At 40.3% G+C, this 21566-nt stretch overlaps 1 protein-coding gene across 1 annotated transcript in view; it reads left to right on the top strand.

The window, feature by feature from the left end:
- SMOC1 (SPARC related modular calcium binding 1) overlaps positions 1 to 21566 on the top strand; it is a gene marked incomplete at both ends in the record, with an annotated part of 120045 nt that overhangs the window by 50853 nt on the left and 47626 nt on the right. The window contains 2 exons of the mRNA XM_079537449.1: positions 6049 to 6148; positions 8320 to 8367. Coding sequence (XP_079393575.1) covers positions 6049 to 6148; positions 8320 to 8367 — 148 coding nt within the window. The remainder of the gene's footprint in view (positions 1 to 6048; positions 6149 to 8319; positions 8368 to 21566) is intronic.

The raw sequence follows: 21566 nt of genomic DNA, 5'->3' as shown, positions 1-21566 counted from the left end.
TTAGAAACCAAATTGCTATCACATGTTGCACTATGAGTGAACGCAGGAAACAGTGCTAAGTGAGGCTTTTTGAGGCAGCTCAAGTCTACATTTTCTAGCTCCTTGAATTTCAAGCAGAACAAAGCCGATTGAGTTTGGGGGCTGGATCTACCACACTTTGGAGGAGTCCTTAGGCTCAGGAACCAGGGCATAGCCTGTCTGGTGTTCTGCCCCCTGCAGTGTGTGCTGCATAGGGAGCAGCTGGCAAGGGGGACCTGCTTGTCTTAGTTCCTCCTGCTCTCCTGCAGAAGAAATGGCTCGAAGACCAAACAGTTGGATGTAGTAACAGTGACAGAAGGGAGGAGGGCAAAAGCTTTGCTTTAGTTTATGTTTAAACACTTTGAAGGTGTCCTGTGTGTCTTACGCGCGCTCCTATAGACTCCTTTCATAGCCTGCAAAATCTAGACTGAAAAGAAATATTGCCACCAGTTATATTGATGGATGTCCAATGCTCCTAGTCAGAGCTGCTTATAATGAATTTTGTGTACTGCAAGAAGGGGAGCAGCCACCTGTTAATTCCTTATTTTTCTAATTGTACCTATGCACCATGTCCATTACTTCCCTTATTCTAGGAGTCTGTGTACTGCCAAGACCTTATCAAGCCTCCCTTTTAGTACTGTTTGTACATCTAAAAATGTAATGTGGATCTTCGGTATGGAAGAGGTGGTGGCATTGAAGGCACAACAGAATGACTGTATATAGGGACAGTCCTGGTGAATTATTCTGGAAAATGCAGTAAGGCTATTTCTCCATGTTCCAGTCACTATGTGAGGAATATTACTTATATAACAAAAGCTCTTAGTGATTAATCAATAGTAATATAAGCAGGCAGATAAAATTTGAGTTGTTCAGAACATAAGGATGCTTGTTTGATAGGAGTAATTTGATTAATTGTACAGAACTGAGGTCATGTACTGTTGTGCAGAATTGGACATGGCTAAAACCAGTTTCAGTTCCCAAGACTGGCTCTCTCCTTTTTGTTGTTATGCTGTGTTTTGCATAAATGCCATTCCCTTTCCATGCTGCACTTAACCTGCTGTGATCTGTTCTTCATAAACAACAGGCTCTATTGGGTAATCTGTGCACTTTCTTTTGCTGCCTAGTGCCATTGGGCTTGTTGCCATGGGTTGAGAGAGACTTGCATTCTTCATAGTTTTCCCCCAAGCAGTTTTTTTTTTTGTTTTTTTTTTAGAAAAGGTTGCTGAGGTTTTAAACAGAATCCGTTTCAGACAAATGAATATGAACGTGAATAATCTTAACCTTACTCTGAGGATATAGTTTTGTGTGGCTTTTTGTGATGTCTTGCTGTTTTGCCACCTCCTTCCACTGTTTAGCTTTGTTTTTTTCCTTTCAAATCTGCCTGTGAGCAGCTGAGATATAAATATGTATATTTATGGCATTTCTTCAAGGAACAACCAGTCCAGAGAGTAAAGAAAAAGGTTTTTAAAACACGAGTGGGAAACCTCATAGAAAGTGACAGCATAAGATCATTCGTCCTTAATGTTAAGAGTCACTTTTCTGAAGTGACTTCCGAAAGGATTAATGCGACTTTAGCTGGGGATTGCTCTCCTGCTTAAAGTGGTATCTGTGCAGAATGTGTCTGCTGGCAGTACTCTTGAACATGGCTGACATGCTTTGCCACAAATCACTTTTCCCTAATCATATTAAAAGTGAAATTGCCATGAAACAAATGTTTCCTGAACCAGTGCGTAGATGTAAGAAAAGGTGCTGCAGAAAGCCTTGGTGGGAATATGGGAATGTGTCTGCACAATGTCATTTGGGAAGAGGTAAGTGCGAGCAGGGAACAGAAAAAGTGATGAGAACAGTTTAAGGGACTGAAATCCCAAAGAAGCTCAAACTTAAGTTGTAGGCTAGTTGCTCCCTAAAGCTGTCAGTAAAAGAAAGGCAGGCTTCTGACAGTAGTCAGCTGACAGCCTGGAAGAAAAAAGAACACAGTCCAGGTCTAGGAAGTCCTGTGAGGTATTTAAACCAGAGCAGAGATGGGAAAAGGAGAAATGGACTGCCAAGGGAGGTGGTGGAGTCACCAACCCTGGGGGTGTTCAAGGAAAGGCTGGATGTTGTGTTGAGGGACATGGCTTAGTGGGAGCTATTGGGAATAGGTGAACAGTTGAACTGGATGATCTTTTAGGTCTTTTCCAACCCTAGTGATTCTATGATTCTAACCATCCCCTTGATTCACCTTTGTCAAAAGGCTGAGAAGGGAGAATGTGGCTTGCTTGTTAAGAAGTTGAAGACTGCTTGGCAGTCTGATTCTGGCATTGCTGCTGAGGTGCTGAAGAAATCCAAACACTGGTGGCTTTTTCCCTCAGGAATTAAGAGGCAGAAGTGTCTGCAGTGAACGTAGTTTTGAAGCTTTCATATTGTAATGAACAGGATGAAGGCAGGTGTTCATTCATGCAGCTAGTGGCTAGAGTGGTAGCTGCTGTTTAATTTCACACACTGTGATGGCACGGGGGAATAAGAAGCTGCTGCCACACTCTTAATTGGCAGCAGAGCAATTTTTGTTGGGCTTTTACCTCGAGCTTTTTATCGTTTGGCTGAGGCACAGCTAAGGTGGCATATCTCTCACCCCAGCAATGTGAAAAGGGTGTTGACCTGCATATTCAGGGATGCCGATGCTCACAGGGCTTTAAACTGCAGTTCAATTTTTATTTTTTTATTTTCATTTATTTATTTATTTAGAAAGTGTAGCTGTTAGTGGGAAATCTGGAAGACCTCTGATTTGCAGATTTTATTTCTCTGGCTCCCTCTTATGTAACTTTAAATGTTTAGCTGTTGGACAGGTGTATGGCAGCTGGAGATGCCTAGCTGTCTGTAATTAGCCTTTCCTGCAGCACTGAGCATTCTGGAGCTTGGTTAGTTATTTTGTTTGTAGAAATGATAATGTCTTTTTTATGTGTCACAGCATAGTCAGCTTTAGAAGATTAAGAAGAGGGGGAAAAAAAAAGAGGAGTCAGACTCACTTTTGATATAACCCAAATGAGAAACTCAGTAACCAAAGATGAGATTTGTGCAGTAAACCTATGTCATTTCTACTCTTCTGACTAAGTATTTAAAAATCTTGTTACTGTAGGAGTAAGATTAGATTGAGGATGAATTTCAAGTAGAAAATTTTAATGTGAAACACAACTCTAGCCTAAGATCACTGGAAACTCATTGAAAAAAAAATGCAAAACAAAACAAAACACAACTGAATCTCCAAGGTTCCTTGCTGTTAGGAACTCTGGAACAATTAATGCTTTACAATGTCTTATTTTGTCTACACACAATGCTTAGGAGGTACTGGATCAGCTTATTGCCTTTACATTTTTCAAATCTACCAGCAGTGCTGTGTAATTGATGAAGACTATTCCAGTTTTGTTGTTTGTTTTCACACCTTTAAGATGTAAACTCTCTAGTCTGTAAGGCCAATATTCTTATAACATCTTAGTGCGCTGAGACCCTTCCAGGTATCATTATGAAAGGCAACATCTCTTCACGAAGACATTCAGGAAAGCCAACTGAGGTAAATTTTTGAGGTTTATGGAGCATGTTTTTCATAGTTGTCCTGTCTTTAGTAATGAAAAGACACAGGCTGAGTTTTCATTGCTCCTTCTGACCATTGTAGGGAAGTTATTTTGTGCTACAGTGAAATACGTGGTTGGTGTGAAAGCTGTCAGTTTGAGATTTTTGTTTTTATTATTCTTATTTCTTATGGAAAGGTGCTATCTCATACCAGTATAGAGACCAGGTTTCATTTTAGTTATTCACAACATTTCTTTGCTTGTATCACTGTAATATCCTTGAATTGCATGAATTGGTATGCAATAGGTAACTTTCCAGTGGAATAAAGTGCATACCATACTCTCAGTTGCAGTGTCTGTCCTATATCTGTCAGTACACCTTTTGGACTTCCCTGCCATCAACTCTTATTTTCTGAAGGTTTGACTAAAGGGCTTTCAATTCACTTGAATTTAAAAAAAAAATGCTAGCTATATTAGGAGTTCCAGAAGAAATGATACTCTCACATTTTCATGTTAAAAAAGAAAAAAAATAGAAATTAAAGAAGAGAAATAGAAGTTTTAACAGAAATTAAAAAACCCAACAGTGTTCGTTGTACCTTTGTTTGAAAACACTTGAGTTGGGATTTCTAGTTCTGAAAAACTGATCCAAAATGCAGACACTTCTATAGTATAAAGTGTAATGATCTTGCTCTTTTTTACTATTAGGTCTCAGATGTAAAGCCAGCATCTTATGCTGTTGGGAATGCAATAATATGCATAAGATCAGCAAAGATAAACATTAAACACGGAAATCCAAGCATTTCTATTCTGAGTATATTAAATATATTTATAATGCTTTTAAATAATTTGCAATCAATTTTGTGTTATTTTGAGAGAATAAAAAAGAAAGTGTGCAGATAGCAGGAAGAGTGGATTTAGTAATGTGGGTACATGAGAGTATTGTTGATTTTGGCTGCTAAATGTGAATTTGCTTGAGGCAAAATGATTGCTTTGTGCTTTAGTAAAATCCAAGATAAACACGTGGTACTGTGGCATAATTGCTCTTAGATCATGTTTTATGTGATACTCAAAGCCTCTTAAAAAGACCATCGTTAAGTCTCTGAACAAACTCCGCTACCTTAGGGAATCAGAGCCAGCTGTCAGCAAGAAAGGGAATAACTACTCTGGTTCTGAAGGATCCCTAATGAAGGGAATGGTGCAAATGCCTTATCGTTATTCTGTTCTCTGGGGAGAGTACTGAAAAGGGAAATCAACTTCAGTGAACTTCCTTGGAGAAGGCAGAGAATGGACAGAAAACAGCTTAAAAACAAAATTAAAAGGTTTCTGAAGGGATTCAATTCCATGGCTTTATCAGAACTCTATGATAGAGCCATCTCTAGGGCTTGTAGAAGTGTAAGAACTGTTATACCATTCCAGGATGCTGATATTACTGATGCACAGATTTGGCCACAACTGAAAGTGTGTTTACTAGGAAGCATTTTGAAAACTGATAGTATTTACACACAGATGCCTGTATGATGATCATTTACTTTTGTCTCAAGAGAAGTCAAATGGCATCCTCAATTTTTTCTAAACGCTGATCGCTCTGTGAAAGATGAGGCAAAAGATGTAATGAGATTTGTTTAGCTGGATGAAATTACAGTGCCACAGGAATAATATCTGCATAGACATCACTAAGACTGCACCTCAGGCTAGGTCAGGATTTCTTTTCTCACATATGTGCTAGATATTCTGGTGTCCTTCCACAGTGATGGAAAGAGCTAGGGAATTCTAAATGTTAAGTTCAGATACAGCGTTTTAAACATGAGGTAACTGAATCTTGTGCTGTGCATCGTTTGGCTCATGCATCCCTCATCAAATGTTCTGAAATTCTTGTCAATAGTCAAAGAGCAAGCATCTTGCTCCTGCTGCTTGAGTTGACATAGTAACAAGAGTGAGCTCAAATCTGTCTGGAGAAAGTTTGTTAATATATTAAGTGAAATGTTGTGTTTTTCTAGCTGTGTTTACCGAACAGAATGCTCTCACAACTCCCACAGAGTGCTTCTCTCAAGCGGTGGCTGTGGAAATGGTCTGAGGTGGCCTTTCCTCATTCCAGCTGGGATGCAATGGGACTCCAAGGAGAGATTATTTAATAGTGAATAGTAAACAACATTTAGCAAAGGATGGGATGAGTTGAGACATGATTGCTGCATACCCAAAGTGAAGTGTTCTCAGCTGAGTTTCTGTAACTTCTGTTACCTCCTGAATTGCAGCTAAAGGAGTAGAAAAAACAGCCTTTCTTTGGGGAGGGAGAGGTGGGAGGAGAAAGTCTTGGTCAAAAAAAAAAAGCGTCCACCAAACAATACTCTTCTGCGTGACTTTCTTGCTCTGAAGTATCTCCTTGTGATGCTTCAGGGCTGGCTCTTCCACTGAGATGTGATTTGTAATAGCAGTGGTGGGTGAGAGAGTGAGAAATGAAATGCCTGCTCTTTGCTTTATCAAACAGGTGCAGTGCCATACCTACACTGGATACTGCTGGTGTGTGACACCTGATGGCAAGCCTATTAGCGGCTCTTCTGTACAGAACAAAACTCCTGTATGTTCAGGTACTGTGGGAGTGGCTTCAACAAATACCTTTTTGATAACTGAAGTGGCATGGGGTGGGCATGTCCTGTTCAGAGTGCTTAGTCTTTTCAGGTGACTCAGCCAGTTTACCCCATTTATAACTGCAATTGTTGCTTGTATCTCCCTGTTTGCTTGCTGGCATTTGGAACCCTAAAGGAAGCTTGGGCTGTGGCATTTCCACCTGGCACCAAAGGTACTTAACACTCTTAAAAGGCTCACTGAGAAAAGTCTCTAAGGTAACAGAGTGGAAGCAAAGCTTGTGGTTGCTGAGGCACAAGCTGCAGTATTACTATGTACACCAAAAACAGGGGTCCCCAATGGCAAATGGGATAACTCCTATTCCATAAGCTGTACTTAAAAGAAATGGCTCTTAGGTTGCACTGAGTTGGATTATGGAGTCATGTTGCTTTCAGAGGTTGGCAGAAATGCACTCAGACTTTGCAAATCATCATTTTCTGTACTTAAAGCAAACTAAAGTTTTGTTTCTCCCCACAGTTCAGTACAGCAAGCCACAGCTCAAAAGGAGTGGGGCTGGAGGAGGGCTTCATATTTTCATATGCACAAATTCCTGGTTTAGATTTTAGCTTTACGGGCTGTGAACAGAGCTGCAGTGGCCATTGCAAATACCAGGCACAGGGGGAGATGGGAAGCTGGTTTCTGCAGTTTGGGAGAATTTAGAAATGACACTAGAATGATGACCCATTGCCCTACAAAAGAAAAGAAAGTAGGCATAGGCTTGTCTAACATGTTAAGTAATCCCATGTAGGGACTGTTGCCTTTCACTTCATGCTGGACAGTTTGTACTTTGCAGGTATTTGATGCATTTCTGCTCCCACACCTTGCAGAGTTTGCCCATTAGGTGGGAGCATGGTAGCAGTCAAACCTTTCTTTTTAATCCTTCTCACCTTCTCCAGCATCTTCTTGATTGTAGGGTGAGCTGTGGTAATAAGCATACACAGTGACTTGCGTGAGTATTCAAGTTGAGTGTGGAGATATCTGTGGACCAGTGGGTCAAGTATTGTGGCTTGAGGGGATGCTTGGTGTTTCACATGTACATGGAAAGAAAGTAAGATCTATAGGGGAATTTGGCTTTTGTCCACCATTCCAGATCTGGCAGAGCGTGTTTTAGAATATGTTTTATTCATCTGTTCACTTATTCTTGAGCTGTTTGTAAAATTGCATTACCAGTAATCTAGAGTCACTGTGTTTTATAGGACACTATAAGTTAGCCTATGGCTACTAGTATTGCGTACCTGATTCCTTCTTGTAATTTGACAGTAGACCTGTGGTAAACTGGTCTGCAAGTTCAAGTGCTTAGGCAATAAAGTTTAGGGCTTGACTGGACTCTTGGTGCTGTCAAAGCTGCCTCCTTGAAACCAACTTCAGATCTATGTTTCCTGAAGGGACAGTAGTCACTGGAACTGTTTGGTAATGGTGCATGGAAGAATCAGTTTCCTAAAACTGTTTGTCAAAAAAAGAAATGCTTGCTGTGGATTTTTGCGCTTTTCTGCTGAAATTTTAGTGAAAAATTCACGCTGAAGCACTAAAACTGTAGAAACAAGTGCAGAATCATATATATTATGTGAAATTTTAATTGTATATTTAAGTAAACAGGATGTGTCCTATTCAAGTACCTGCTGTACCTTATCTAATGTCTCTTTTCAGATGGCTGTGGATGTTCAGGGCTTGGCTGAAATCAGTTTTCTGGAAATTGTCCCTCTTAATCCCTTTCCTTCAGAATACTGCCCCTTGCATCCCCTGCATGCTCTCCCCACCTGTTTGTGATTTGTTCTTCTTGATGTTTGCAAACCAAAGAAGTGACTCTTATTGATCTTTCCTTCTTGTCCTTGGATTTATTCCAGGTTTCTTACTAGTGCGCTGCTGTGTTAAACTCTTTTAAATCACTGGATCCAAATACTAAAGATCTCTTGTTTACCCACATCCTAATTTCACAACGTTAATGCATAAAACTTCCTTATGCTGTCTCAGTTGGTTGAAACCACAGGATCTCTGAATTGTAAACCAAGCTGTTGGCAACTAAAACAGATGTTTTTTTAGATTGAGAAATTGACTGTTTTCAGGTAATATTACATGTTCTGTGTGATCCTTCAGCATCTAAAAATGTTTCTTTTCTTTTTTTTTTCCACTTTAGGTTCTGTAACTGATAAACCATCAAGCCAGGGTAACTCAGGGAGGAAAGGTGAGTGGAGTCCTGTGCCTCAGCAAGTTGTTTTGTAATAGCAAATAGTTCCCCAGCCAAGTCTGTTGAGATAACTTAGAACCTGGGTTTCAAAGCTCTAGGTGTAAGAGGCTTACGTGCTTTTAGACCTCCCCCTACAGTAGGAGAAATAAGATGACAGTTTGTTTGTGCATTACTGTATGGATGAAAAACTGTTTACTCTTCTCTGTATTTGTCAGCTGAGAAATGGTAAATGAAAGCAGAGCTTCCCAAAGAGACAGCAGTGTAGGACAGCCTTTGTTTGCATTGATGTTGGCTACAAGTATTTCTCAGTAAAATCCCTAGAGATTAGGGAAACACTTGCAGTCATGATTGTGACCTTATATGTACTTGTAAAGGTGTATGGGTTGGTTGTGGGTTTTTGTTGTTTTGTTTTGTTTTTTAAACTGATCTGCATAAAGCCTTCTGGCCTATTGGAGCAGATCTATGTTAAAACTCATCTGCTCTTGTAAACTTTACTCTTTTGTGCATTAGGAATTGGCCATCTTTCCTTTTGCTGCTTTCTTCAGTCCTCACCTCTTCTGGTGGGGCGCTGGATGTGTCACTGTTCCTCTCGTTTGTGTATTAGTAAGCCTTCCCTGTGTCCTCCAATTTATGTTCACTGATATAGTCATGGGATGAATGGCCGCTAGAGCATACACGATGAGCAATCAAGTTTGTCTTTAGATGTCCTTTAGCTGTTTTTCAATCCGTTTTCTCCTTAACCCCCCTGCTCATAGTCAACTTTTTACCTTCCCCTTACAGTAGAAAAAGTGTGTTGAGTGCAATCTCCCTCCTACTGGTGAGAATGAAGACAGTTTCCTGGGAGTAGTTCCTGTTTAGATATATGAAGCAAGGTTGTTACTACTAACTCTAAATCAATTGCCCCTGAGACTTAAAAATGCAAGAAAATGCCTACCTTGGTGCCTGATTTTAATCTGAAACACATTCCTGTGCTGGGACTGTCACTTAATAGGAATTGTTATGCTCAGAGCAATGATGCATTTTGAATGTATCTGCTCTCCAGTCTATTTGTTGTCTATGGGAGCTCAGAAAAAGGTAAGGAAAAGAAAGAGGCAAGAAAAACTATTAATTTAAGACTTGAAGGGTAAAGCATTCTTCTTACTTCAGATAAAGATGTCTCTGTAAACCTGTAATTATCTATTAAACCTCACGGCCTGTGTAATTGGCATGTGAACATATTGTTATCATTCTATTAATACAACTATTGCTAGTCTGGCCTGAAGTACAAGCAAGTCGCTCTTGTGTTATTTTAGAGTGGTATTGTTTGTAGGCTTTCTACCTGAATAGTCCTGGTTTGCTCTTTTAGAATTAGAAGCAGTTGACACAGAATTTCGCAAGAAACAGAAGCAAAGGGAAAAACATCTGAACTTTTTTGGCTGGAATGTACAGAAGAACTGTAAATGGAAGGAATTAATCTAAAATTTGTAACATAAATTGACTGTTCTGCGTGCTGCCTGTGGCATCCTATTTCGGGAACGTGAAGTGTGATCACGTGGATGGAGAAATATCCTATGCATTCAGTAGCTGTCAAGAAAAGGAAAACATTTCCCTTTGGGTCAGCATGCTTCAAGCAATCATGTAAACTTTACATCCTCTCCATGTGTTCATCTGTTGGAAGCCTCCATATAAGCCTTTCTCCTCCATATTAGAAAAAATCCTTGTGAGCGATTATTACGTGGTCTGTATAGATCTTCTGAAATTGAGAAAGCCTTCAGAAGCTGAAATAATTTGGTTTAAAATTTGAGGGAGTTTGCAGTACCCTTTTGACTAGTGAAAAATGCCTAGTCTAAAAATGAATTTGACTTTTTCATCAGCATTTCTTGACTGATGTTGTCATGATCCAAAATGGGATTTGTGGTAACAAAACCTGAAATGAGAACAGGCAGCCTGGCTTCCCTGAAGCATATTGTTCACTGGAGGTCTGGCTTCTTTAAAGGCTGGTGGCCCTTCTAGCTGAGTATTTAGAGTCTTTCTGTAAAGTCTTCCCTTTGCAAGAATACAGAAAGGGCAGAATGAGGAGGAGTCTGGCAGAAACTGGATCAGTGATAATATCTGTATTGTAGAGGCACATTTTAGGAACTTCTGTCATCTGTTTTGGCCATTCTCAATAGAATTAGATTTTGGAATTTCCTCACTGCACAGCGGACTCCTCTCTATACCTCCAGTTCAGGGTTTCTGGATCAAAATTCTCACAGAATGGGCTCTCTCGAGAGGAAAAGGAATAGCTAAGACTCTCAAAGTTGATTTCCTTTGTCCTATTCATACAGGAATGTGAAATATGGAGCTAATAAACTTTGTATGATGTTGGTACCTTTCAAGGCTTTAGGGCAAAATAGTTATTTGGATGGAGGCTGCTCTGCCTGGGAAACAGTACAGGTGGATATGCTTAGGCTATTAGGTGACAAGTGAAAGGGGGGACTTTACAAGTGTGTTAGCTGTCATGTAGGAGGAAGAAAATAATGTTGGAAGGGGAAAGGGGGTAGCTATCAGTAATACGTCTCTTTCTCCAAGTGCTTTGGCCTAGTTTCTAGAGGTCAGTAGGTATGATGCAGGCATGAGATGATGTGGAGTAATACGTCTTTCCTGTTTGCAGGCTGTTTCACTGCTGATAAAATGAAATGGCTTTATGGTCATTGGCTTGACATGTAGTTCCAGAAGTGGCTCTTGGGAATTTTCTTCAGAGAATCACAGAATGGCCAGGGTTGGAAGGGAACCTCAAGGATCATGAATCTCCAACCCCCCTGCCATATGCAGGGCCACCAACCTCCCCATTTAATTCTAGACCAGGCTGCCCCGGGCCCCATCCAGTCTGAGAGAACAGGCAACAGTGCTGACAAAACATCTGCTGTATTTTTAAATCCCATGCTCTAGTTGTCCATGTTTTCATTGCTGCTTTTTTTGTATGATGTAATACCAGTTACCCATGCAATTTGCCCTGTAAGGTAATTTAAATCAAATCAAGCTGGCACCAAACTTAAAACTTTAAAATAGCCAGTATTGATTTGTTTCATGTCTGTGAAATGCTCTGTTGTTGGAAGGCAGAGAAGAGCTGGGCCTGGGGAAGTGATGACATGTTCTTATATGGTAGTGTGGAAGCCAGGCTCTCCAGGACTTGCAATTCAGACATTTACCACCATTTCTCCTGTGCTGAATTCAGTTTGCTTGAAAGTTTTATAAATAAGGTTGGTCCCTCTTATCCTTGATTATGTTAGGTGTGAAGAAACATGGCTGCAGCAAGAATGTTGCAATGTGGCTGATAGTACTGAAGGATGTGTGTGTCCTTTGTGGGCAGTTTCAAAAAATCTAGCTGATAGCAAGCTAATGTTTACAATGAGCACGTGTGGAGTTTGCAGGAGACTGAGCAGTGCGTTCCTTGCTGTGTTTTGAAGCAGCATTTTGCAGTGTGGTGTTAATACTATTTCCATGCACACTTGCAATGTTCAGTGTGACTATTTCCTTGGAAATAGAGACAGAATCTTTCTGCATCTGTGGAATTCACTAAAAAATGCCCAGCAAGTTATTAGTACTGTGACTCTGAAACAAACAAAATGAAAGGTCTGCATTTGGTAAGAGAGTGGCATTTTGCACTCAGGATGATGCGGTGGGGTTTTCTGGGGGGGGAGAGTGGGGTAAGGGAGAAGGCTGGCAATAGTGGGGGAGGGGAAGAACAGTGAAAGAGGTGCCCAAACTCACCTGGTGTAAACTATAGGCCTTTTTGCTGATGCAAGATCACTTGAACCTTCTATTATTCAATTCCCATTCTTAAAGTAATTCTGGGCTAGATCTGCACTGCAGCTAAAATGTACCTTGTTGGCTTGATTTTGCCTATTCTATATTGCCTGTGTCTGTGCCAGCAGACACTCCTCAAAAACAGCTGGCATTATCTATTTGATCAAATTCATTCCATTTGGGATTCTGTTTGCTTCTCTTTGGGGAGGAAAAAAAAAATTGTTTACTGGCTTCAGCTGTGGTGTTGTGGCAGCACTGGTCTGACCCTCTATGACCTCTCATCCCTTTCATCTCTGAGGCCTTGTGCTCAGTGGCAAATGTTTCTCCCAAGTTGCAGTTCATCAGAGAGATGAACTGAATCTTGATAAGGTCTTTGTCCCTCCCCTGTCATTCACTGCCCTTTGGAGTAGGCTAAAACTCTCTGCTTCTTTACTTCCTTGCATGGTGCACTTTTTTTTTTTCCACGTGGTGCACAGCTGTTCTGTACCAAGGGGGATGTTTTCCAAATACTTCAGTCCATGCCCTTATCAAGACAGGTAGTAAGGGAACAGCACTGCCTCTCAAGCAGTGCTTGGTCCAGCAGTGCCTAGCTCTGTGTGCCCTGCTATCCTGACCCTCCAGCTGCCAAGCAACCCTTTCCGCTGGCTCTGCTCTCACAGCCAGCATCCTGGTGGAAGTAGGTTCTTATCCTGGTCTCTGTGCTGTGAGAGAGTGGTGAGTCACTGAGCAAATGACTTCAGGTACCAAGTTAAGCTACTCAATACTGTTCTGAAGTGGTCTGTTCTCTCTCAAGGTAGACTGAGCAACCATGAAGTGAAAAAGAGGGAGGAATTTCTATGGCTAGGAGATGAGGAAGCCCATCTAGTCTGACACATGCTGCTCTTTCAGGCAGGTGGAAAAAGTGCCCAGGATTTTTGTCAGATTAGTGCAGTGTTTCTTGGTAGAATTAGGATATCCAGAACCTGCTGATTGCTGTCTGTTACTTATTCCTGCTTGCGCCCTTTCTTATAAGGAGCTTCTTGCACTAATTCACTCCAGCTGCTACTTAGTTTGAAAGCCTGAGAGATTTGGAAGATGCACACTGTCCCCTAGAGTGCTGGATCTCCTCTTCTCTCTCCCACTGGGAACTTCTTAAAATATGAAGATGCAGTGACAAGCATACTGGGAGCCAACATAACTGGATTTCTTCACCGCCTAAAGAATGCAGCTTGTTTCTTTCCAGCCAAAGGGAAGCTATGCCACACGTTTGAAACAAAACAAGCAAACACAGAAAAATTATTTTCTTTATCTGTGGAATGTTGAGGCTTTAGAACTCAATGATGCAGACTTGGCATATTGCAACTAGGAGTAGTGCCTTTCAGTCACCAAGCAGGCTCTAAAAAGCAGGCTGATCACGAGGTGGAGGGATATAAAAAAACAATCCTGTAAATTTTTATTTCCATAAACTCATGCAGTCTTCCGGAATAAAACTGGAAACTGAGTAAATTAATAGTGGAGAGGGGGTCTCAAAAGGAGTGAAATGAACATTTAGGTGAGGATAGTTGTTTGTTAGTGATTGTAACTATTCTAGACACCGTGTGAGAGATCTTGATACTATTTTATATCAACTGAATGAAGGAAATTGGAAAGGAAGTGTGGTTCTATAATCAGGGATTAAAAGATGAATCAAGTGCAGGTAAATACAGTCTGGCTGAAATATCAGTGTCTGTTGTTATGAAGAGTGTTGAGTGGTATGAACTCTCTTTTTCTTTCATGAAGTCTCTTGCAGTGTATGAAGTTCCAAGCTTGTTTTGACTAGCTTTATTTCCCTATTGCCAAAGCTGATAACAGCATCTGCAATTCCCTGAGCCTGTGGTACATGTGGTGATGTTAGTGGAATGTGAGCTCTGATGGGCCCCACAAGAGGTAAAATCTGGTTTGAGAAGTTTTACGCTTACTGTCTTACATGCAGGCATTGAATTCAGTGCTTTCACTTACATTTGGAGTTGTGAAAACTCTGCCCAATCAGTTTGCAGACAGTGTGTTTTTCTACAAGAAAACACTGAAGCAATTTGAGGAGCCCAAGATGAACAACTTAAAATTCCTGTCAATTAAAAATGTAGAATTGTGTTCCTCCTTACGAAATGGTCACAGAGGCAGGCTCAGTTGCAGAGAGAACCTCAGCTACAGCTGTGGGTAAGTGAGCCCACTCTGTGGCTCTCTTCCTACTGATTTCCAAGAGTCTTAACTTCCAGAAAATGCTAATGGACTAGTTGTGCAACTAGTAGTAGCGATTTGAATCAGTAATGAGCCATTAGTTTGCATCAGTAATTAGACTGAACAGTAAAGGGCGAATTGCTCTCCTCAGGTAAACCTGAGCAGAGGATGGCTTATGTTAATGTAAATAAATGGAAACATTTGTACCTGGAGACCTTGAAGCTTTATCTGCTGGTGGTAGGAAGTCAGGTGCAGCTGGCACCAATTCATCTGCTGCCTGCTTGTGGGAGGGGAGTGCTGCCTCTGAGGATTAGTACGTCTCAGAAGTATGAACAGACAGATGATATCTTGACAAAAACATCCCACTTAGTAGACAAGGCCATCAAGGTGAGACATGACCCAAATTTGAGACTTTACACTCTATCTTCTTTATTTTTCTGGATTCAGTAAGGTACTGATCAAACCTGGGTCAGAGCTGTACTATTATACAAACCAGGTTTCAAGCACTCCATTATTCCCATCCCTCTGATCTGATAAGTAGTGAAAAGATGTTTTGTGATGTCTTGGTCAGCTTGTGGTAGCTCTGGGAAAGACAGAAGTGTAGCATGGCCTCCATCACTGAGATGAGGGAAATACAGATTTACTAGGGCAGGTGCTAAGTCCTCAGTGCTACTGAGACGATTCTGGATCCCTTGTGTTATTTATTTTAAGATAAATAATATCCTAATTTTTAAGCATGGATGAGGGAGAATTTTCAGGAAAAAAAATGTTCTCTGAACTGTTTGTTTCTGAAGTATTCCTAAGCAAGGATTGACATTGTTCTTTCTTTTCTGGGTAGAATATACACCTACATGCAGGAATTGCACAGTATGTTTCCGTGTAGTAAAGATAAGCATATGTAAGCCATCTACTCCTGAAAGTATTAGATTTGCTGTGCATTGTGCTGTGTGAAGCTCTCTGTAAGTGTAAAAGCTTGATTCGTCCCACCATGCAGTGATAGCTGATGACCTGTAGACATAGAAGTAGTTTCTCAGTCTACCTTATTAAAATTGAACAGGGGGCAGGAAGAAACAGGAGTGTGTGCTGCTTTTCAGGAACCTGGGTGAGAACTCTGGTGGCTGAGGAAGAACAGGGAGAAATAAATGTAACAGTAATGCTGGAAAAGGCCTGAGAAGGCCTTGGTGAACCACAGATTAACAGTTCTGTGGATGGAGTCTGTATCACATAAGGCGGTGATTAGCTTGTGTTTGTATTTCCAAGCAAACTTAGGGTGAGAATTGAAGTTTGCTTCTTCATTATACAAAATAGTTCTGTAAATATCATTACTTTTAATTGGCAGGTTTGTCTGTTTGCAGGTATTAAGAATTCAGTTTAGTACTTATGACTGTCCCTGTATTGTATACAACATGCACATTTGCATGTTAAATGTCAATTACATGTAACTGTAATAAGCAAGTGGATTTCACACGTATAGCAGATTGCAATTTGCCAATAGTACTGATTTTGTAAGATAGAATCTAGCTTTTACCAGAGAATCCTGATCCATTTTTTTGAGGAAAGAAGCATGGAATTTCACACCACCACCCATAGTGGATCAATTTTGCAGAACGGACAAATGTTCTAAGCAGTACCTAGATTTATCTCATAAATGAAACAGATTTTTGAAATGTTAAAAACTAGAAGATATATTCAACTTCAAAATTGTTACATAAACAGTAGAATTTAAAACCAAACCATTTGGGTGCCCACACTGCTGATGTCTCTGAAATGGTTTTTTATCATGACATTTTCTGAGGCCTCTGAACATATGTATCAAATTTGAGTCTGGAGAAAGTTTCATTGGCAGACGGCAAATTTTTTTAAAACATATATTTTGTTTGATATAATGCAAGAATTCTGCTTTCATCTATAAAGCAACAGTTCTAATCTGTAGGTTAGTCTATATAATATGACTTAATAAAATTGTAGTTTACAAGTGTTATTATAGCAATCTACAGGCTACTCAGGTCTGTAATGTCTTAAGGACAGCTGTAAAGGTTTTTAAATGATTAAGTCGTGGTATTGAGCAGCCTGGTGAGTAGATCTAATAAGCAGGCTAACAATTGATTAAGCAACATCTGTTTAGGTATTATTAACTGTTTATGTGCTATACAGAGATTCCTGGTGTCTGACCAATTACGGCTTGCAGAGAAAAGGAGTAGTTCTAGAAACTGTGGACTGTTTTTGTTGTTTAAGTACTTTGTAGCTATGTGGTCTCAACACCTTTTCTTTTTTTAAGGAGTTGTTAAAAAAATAAATTCTTCATAAGCTCTTTGAGCATCTGGATCAACATGCCAAAATGTCGTAGTTGTTATGCCATATATTTCTCAAGATCCTGCATCATTATAACTTTATAACATTATAACAAAACAGCATCATTACAACTTTGAAATTAATAGTGCTAGACTTCCTGTCTTCTGCAGTTATTTGTTCTTAAAAACAAACCTGAGGATAAGCTGGAGAAATTTATGGATTGTGCAGATAAATTAAGCTAGAAGCTTTATTCTTGCACTAGCCTAATGTGACCCTACTTTGTTTGAATATTTGTATCCCGTGGAAGAATCTAGACATCTAAATGTTTAAATATTACCTTTTTTCCTTAAATCAGAGTAACGCAACAGGAAATGTATTTCAAATCTTGGGTACAGTGGTTCAGTTGAACTGACTAGAAATGCTTTCCTTTCAGGTCCTTTATCCAATAACCTCTATGAACGTTGCTCTATATGGGAGATAAGCTACAAAATTATTACAGGGAAACTTGAATAGAGGCAGAGCACGTATGCTTGTAAATAAGAGATGGGGAGGCTGGACAGGCAACCATGGTCTTTGTTCAAGTTCCTGAGATGGTACCCCTGGGAATAAAAACATAGCTGGAATAATAGTTTCCCTACATGCACTTATCTGGAATTTTGTTTAACGCTGACAGCAAGGGAGATATATTGAAAAAATGCTTTGATAAAAGGAAGGGATGGGAGGAGTTTTACTAGCAGACTGAGTTTCTTTGGGCTGCATCTGTGTCTTTTATTAAATGTTAATGTGCTCAGATTCTGGTAAGACCTTTAGGTGTTGCAGCAAGACAATTCTCAAGTATATGGACCTGACAGATTTCATCATGACTGTTCAGCTACTCACAAAAACACCTTTAGTTGATGGTGGTTCCTTAAGCTCAGTCCTGTTCTTGTTATTTTGTGTAATGATCTTCCTTCCCTTAAGGTACAAATATTTAAAGTTTGAGGATAAGATGCCACTTGTGCCCTGTTTCATTTTTGTTGAACCATGCATTTTTCCATATATACTGATTTCCTTCTCAAGCTTGTTAGATTCTTTGGAAGCCTTTTGGCACAATTCAATTACTCTGCTCATCTGCCTTCCTGCATTCTTCCCCGTCCCTTCTCTCACATAGAAGAACAATTCTTTCATTTTCATAATCAAACATAAAAGCTCCTTCAGACTAAATGCACATCCTGGGATGAACTAGCTGGGGCACTGATTTCAGAGAGTAGAGTTGTACTCGCTCACTTAAACATCTGCATTCTATTTAAATCATCTCAGATAAAAACAAAACTGCAAAAAGAAATGGTGAAAGATACAAGTTTTTTTCTTGCTTTCCCTCATTTGCGCATATGCAATACACACGTAGCAGCGAGGTATCCATTCTCTTTGCAGTGAGGAAATGAAAAGGCGTATTGTAAGCCCAAGACTAGGTCTGGTTGTCAGCCAGGAATTAGTCCTCCAAAGGAGAAAGGGAGAGGGGCTGGCGAGAGAAGAGGCTCGGGAGGGAGGGAGAGGGGGAGCGGGAAGGGTGAACGTACACTTTGTGATAGGTTCAGTGCACATGGCTAGAGATGCAAGGGGTCTTGGACTTCCTCAGCATGCAGGTGTAGGGAGAAAGGAAGGGAGCTTGTGTTCTTATACATGGCCATGTGTCTGGGGGAGCAGGGTCAAAAATTTAGACTATTTGCTTAATCCCTTGGAACGGCTTTTTTTTTCTTCTGTTTTCTTTTTGTGTTTAACAGACTGCTTTACAGGGGACACGTGTGGTAATTAACACGTGCAGCTGTAGGGCTTCAGCCATATGTCTGAATTTCAAATGGCCATTGATCTGGGAAATTTGCTGTGCCGTCTCCATCCCCCGCTTGCAGGCTATATTCCTTGAAGATGTAGGGGAATTTATGGAGCCTTTGTCTTGAAGAGACTAGCGCTGGAAGGAGAGGAGAAAAGGGAGTGTGTGTGTGATGCTGTGGAAAGAGCAAAGAGAGACTGAGATTCTAATCACGCTCTTCGTGCCCCTTGCCCCAGGCCAACATATATTTCAGGTAGCTACTAAAACATTCCCAAACTGAGGAATCTGATAATTACTCATAAGAAGCTTTCACAACGATCGTTACTTCTTTCCTCTTTCAGTGAGGCAATCTAAGATTAAAATCACAATATCCTTGCCTGCTTTTTAGACACTTGCTCCCTTTTCCACAGCTGCAACTGCCTGCCCTCTTACAGAGTCTGGAAGCAACAAGGAGGGAGTTGGTTATGGACTCTGAGCAGCCTTTTGAGAGAGGTAGCCAAGGGGATAGGTTTCGGGAGGGGGAGGGGTGTGGTGGTGAATAGAGGCTACTTTGCATCAAAGCTGATGGTTCTCAAAGTAGATGTCTTATATATTTTAGGTGGAATTAAATCAGAGACTAAACAAAAGTGATATGGCTGTTGCTGCTTTTGTCTAACTGTGCTCAGGCAGCTGGTAACGCTGCTGTAGAGCTTTCTGCATACTTCTGTCCAAGTTTGAGGCAGTGTCAAGTGCTAAAATCTTGTTATGAGACATGGTATTCTGGAATGAAATAATTGTTTGGGCAGAAATTTTATATTCCCTGTTTTATTTCAAATGCTCTCAAGGCAGAAGGATCCAAATGGAAAATGATTCAAACATGAGAAACCGGGGTTTAAAATCTTGCAGTATATATCATGCTACTGTTACTTAAAGAGTGAGATGAAAATGTATGCTTCCACCAAATGGGAAGCTATGGAAAAGACTCTTTCTTGTTGTTCCACTTCTTCAATCTCATTTGTGTGTGTATTTAGAGGAAGCTGTCTGTTGTACATGCCTTGGTTTTGCCACTCAGGTAATGCTGTCACTATGGAAGTGTTTCTGCTCTGGGAAGAAAAGCACATTCATAGCATAAAGTGCATGCTCCAACTCTTGCTGAAGGGGGATTGTCATTTGCCCAACCCTTATAAATACCACTCTTCTCTGTTTCTGTGTTCTATCTCCACTGTACTTGAGAAGTTTTGTTCCAGGACTGCCTGGACTGGACATATACCATGCTGCCTCTTTCTGACTTAATTCCTTTTCTCTCTTTGTTACTATGGGCAGTACTTCTTTTTGGGACAAGAATACCTAACATCCCCTCTGCAGCTTGACATGAGCTTTCCCAAATAATTTTGTCATAACCTATATTGATGCGTGCTTGAGTTAAATTTTTGTTACATCGATGCAAGGACTACTTCTCTTTTATTCACTGTTTAGTATAGCAGTTCTCTTTACTTTCAATCATTTTTCTCCCTGAAGTTAGTCCTTTCTCTCCTCTTCATTACCTTGATCTTTTTCTCCAGGAAAAATATTCCACTGGGGTAGTGGGAGAGGAGGAAGGGAAGTGCTGGATTTATGGCTGTGTATTGCACTTGCCACAGGAAGGCTTTTTTATGATCAGTGAAGGCCATCAGTTGGTTCTCACTGCAAGCTGTCATTGTCCATTAGGAAAAAGGCCACAACTCTTCGGGAAGTCACAATTTTCGGTAATGGACATTTTTTATCGCTGTGCATGATGACCAATTCCATAAACTATCTAGTCCCCTTGGGTCTTTTAGCTCTTCCTCCATTTTTTCTTAGATATGGGTATCAGTAGGGAGATAACTTTAGACTTTCGAAGGATAGATGGGTGCATAGCAGAATGAAAACTCTTCTTTGCTTCCATAGGGAGCCTCTTTCTGTACCCTTCATGACTTGTTTTGATTTGAAAGTAATGTGATAGCTTTCCTAAATGTTGTACTTGAGCTTACACCACTGAAATTAATGCTGCTGTATAAGAAGAACAGCCATGCTCAGTGGTGGTTGCAGGTTCACTTACCTTTATCTGTTAAGACTGTTGCTAGAAGCTGCGAAATCTCAGTCTGCTACAACAGGCAGTTTGTCTGAGAACTTCCCAGATGACAGAAGCAGAGTCTGGAAACTGAGCTGGGGCTTCATTCCTTAACAGGTAATAAAATTAGCATTTTTTAACTGTGCTCAGATGACTGGTGAGGATGGACTCACAGCTTGCATGTAGCACTATTTTTATGTTCTAAAATTGTTTGTTAAAAGTAAAATTGTTCTAAAAGTAAAAGTTAGGTGCAGAGTTTGAGAAAACAAGAAATCTTATTTCTCTGGCTTCAAAGTTCATTTATTACTGACAAGTTAGAATAAAATAGAGATCACACAAACTTGAAGCTCCTTGCTTTACTGCCAAGTTAATAGCATTATAGTTGGAACCTTTGTTTGGGAAAGGGGGGAGCAAGGTGTGAGACTCTAGTTTGAATTAGATAAGTACTCTGAATACTAGCTGTAATTATTTTCAAGTTCTCGCTTTGTCTTTTTCTTGGTAGCGTGCCCATATACCTGGGGAAAAACATGTTTTGAAATGCTACATTTCTGTAACTGGTTAAAATAACAACTTTCTACAAGTACTGCAGCAAACTTAACATCACCAGAAAGCATAATTATCTAAGCTTTTATGGATGCTGCTTTTTCCTAGAACAACATTTATGCCTTTCTCCACACTGGCACTAAAATCTGTAGAAGCTCTGTCATCAAAATAGTAAAGTATAAGGGCTTAGTTTTCATTTCTGCATTGTTCTCTGTACAGCAGTAATAGAAAGATACTTTTTTTTCCTCACCAGAAAGGTTTGCATAACTTATATGAGTCAGGTATTTAAGTGGTAATTACCATAGGGCTTGGTTCAACCTGCAGAGTTCAAATCTGAATCTGGATCTGAACTTTCCCAGAGGCAGGGGGTGTGTTTGGACATTGTGTTGGTTTGACCTATTATAGTGCAAGCTCTGAAATGCAGGTCCAGATGTGGATTGGGGTTCTGTATCTTCCCAAGTATGAGACATAGGGCAACTTGCTTTGTTAAACTGGAGTCCTATTAAATGGAGCAATTCA

This window comes from Tetrao urogallus, assembly GCF_951394365.1.
Source record: "Tetrao urogallus genome assembly, chromosome: 6".
Taxonomy (NCBI): Eukaryota; Metazoa; Chordata; class Aves; order Galliformes; family Phasianidae; genus Tetrao; species Tetrao urogallus.
This window is presented reverse-complemented; position numbering and strand designations above follow the sequence as displayed.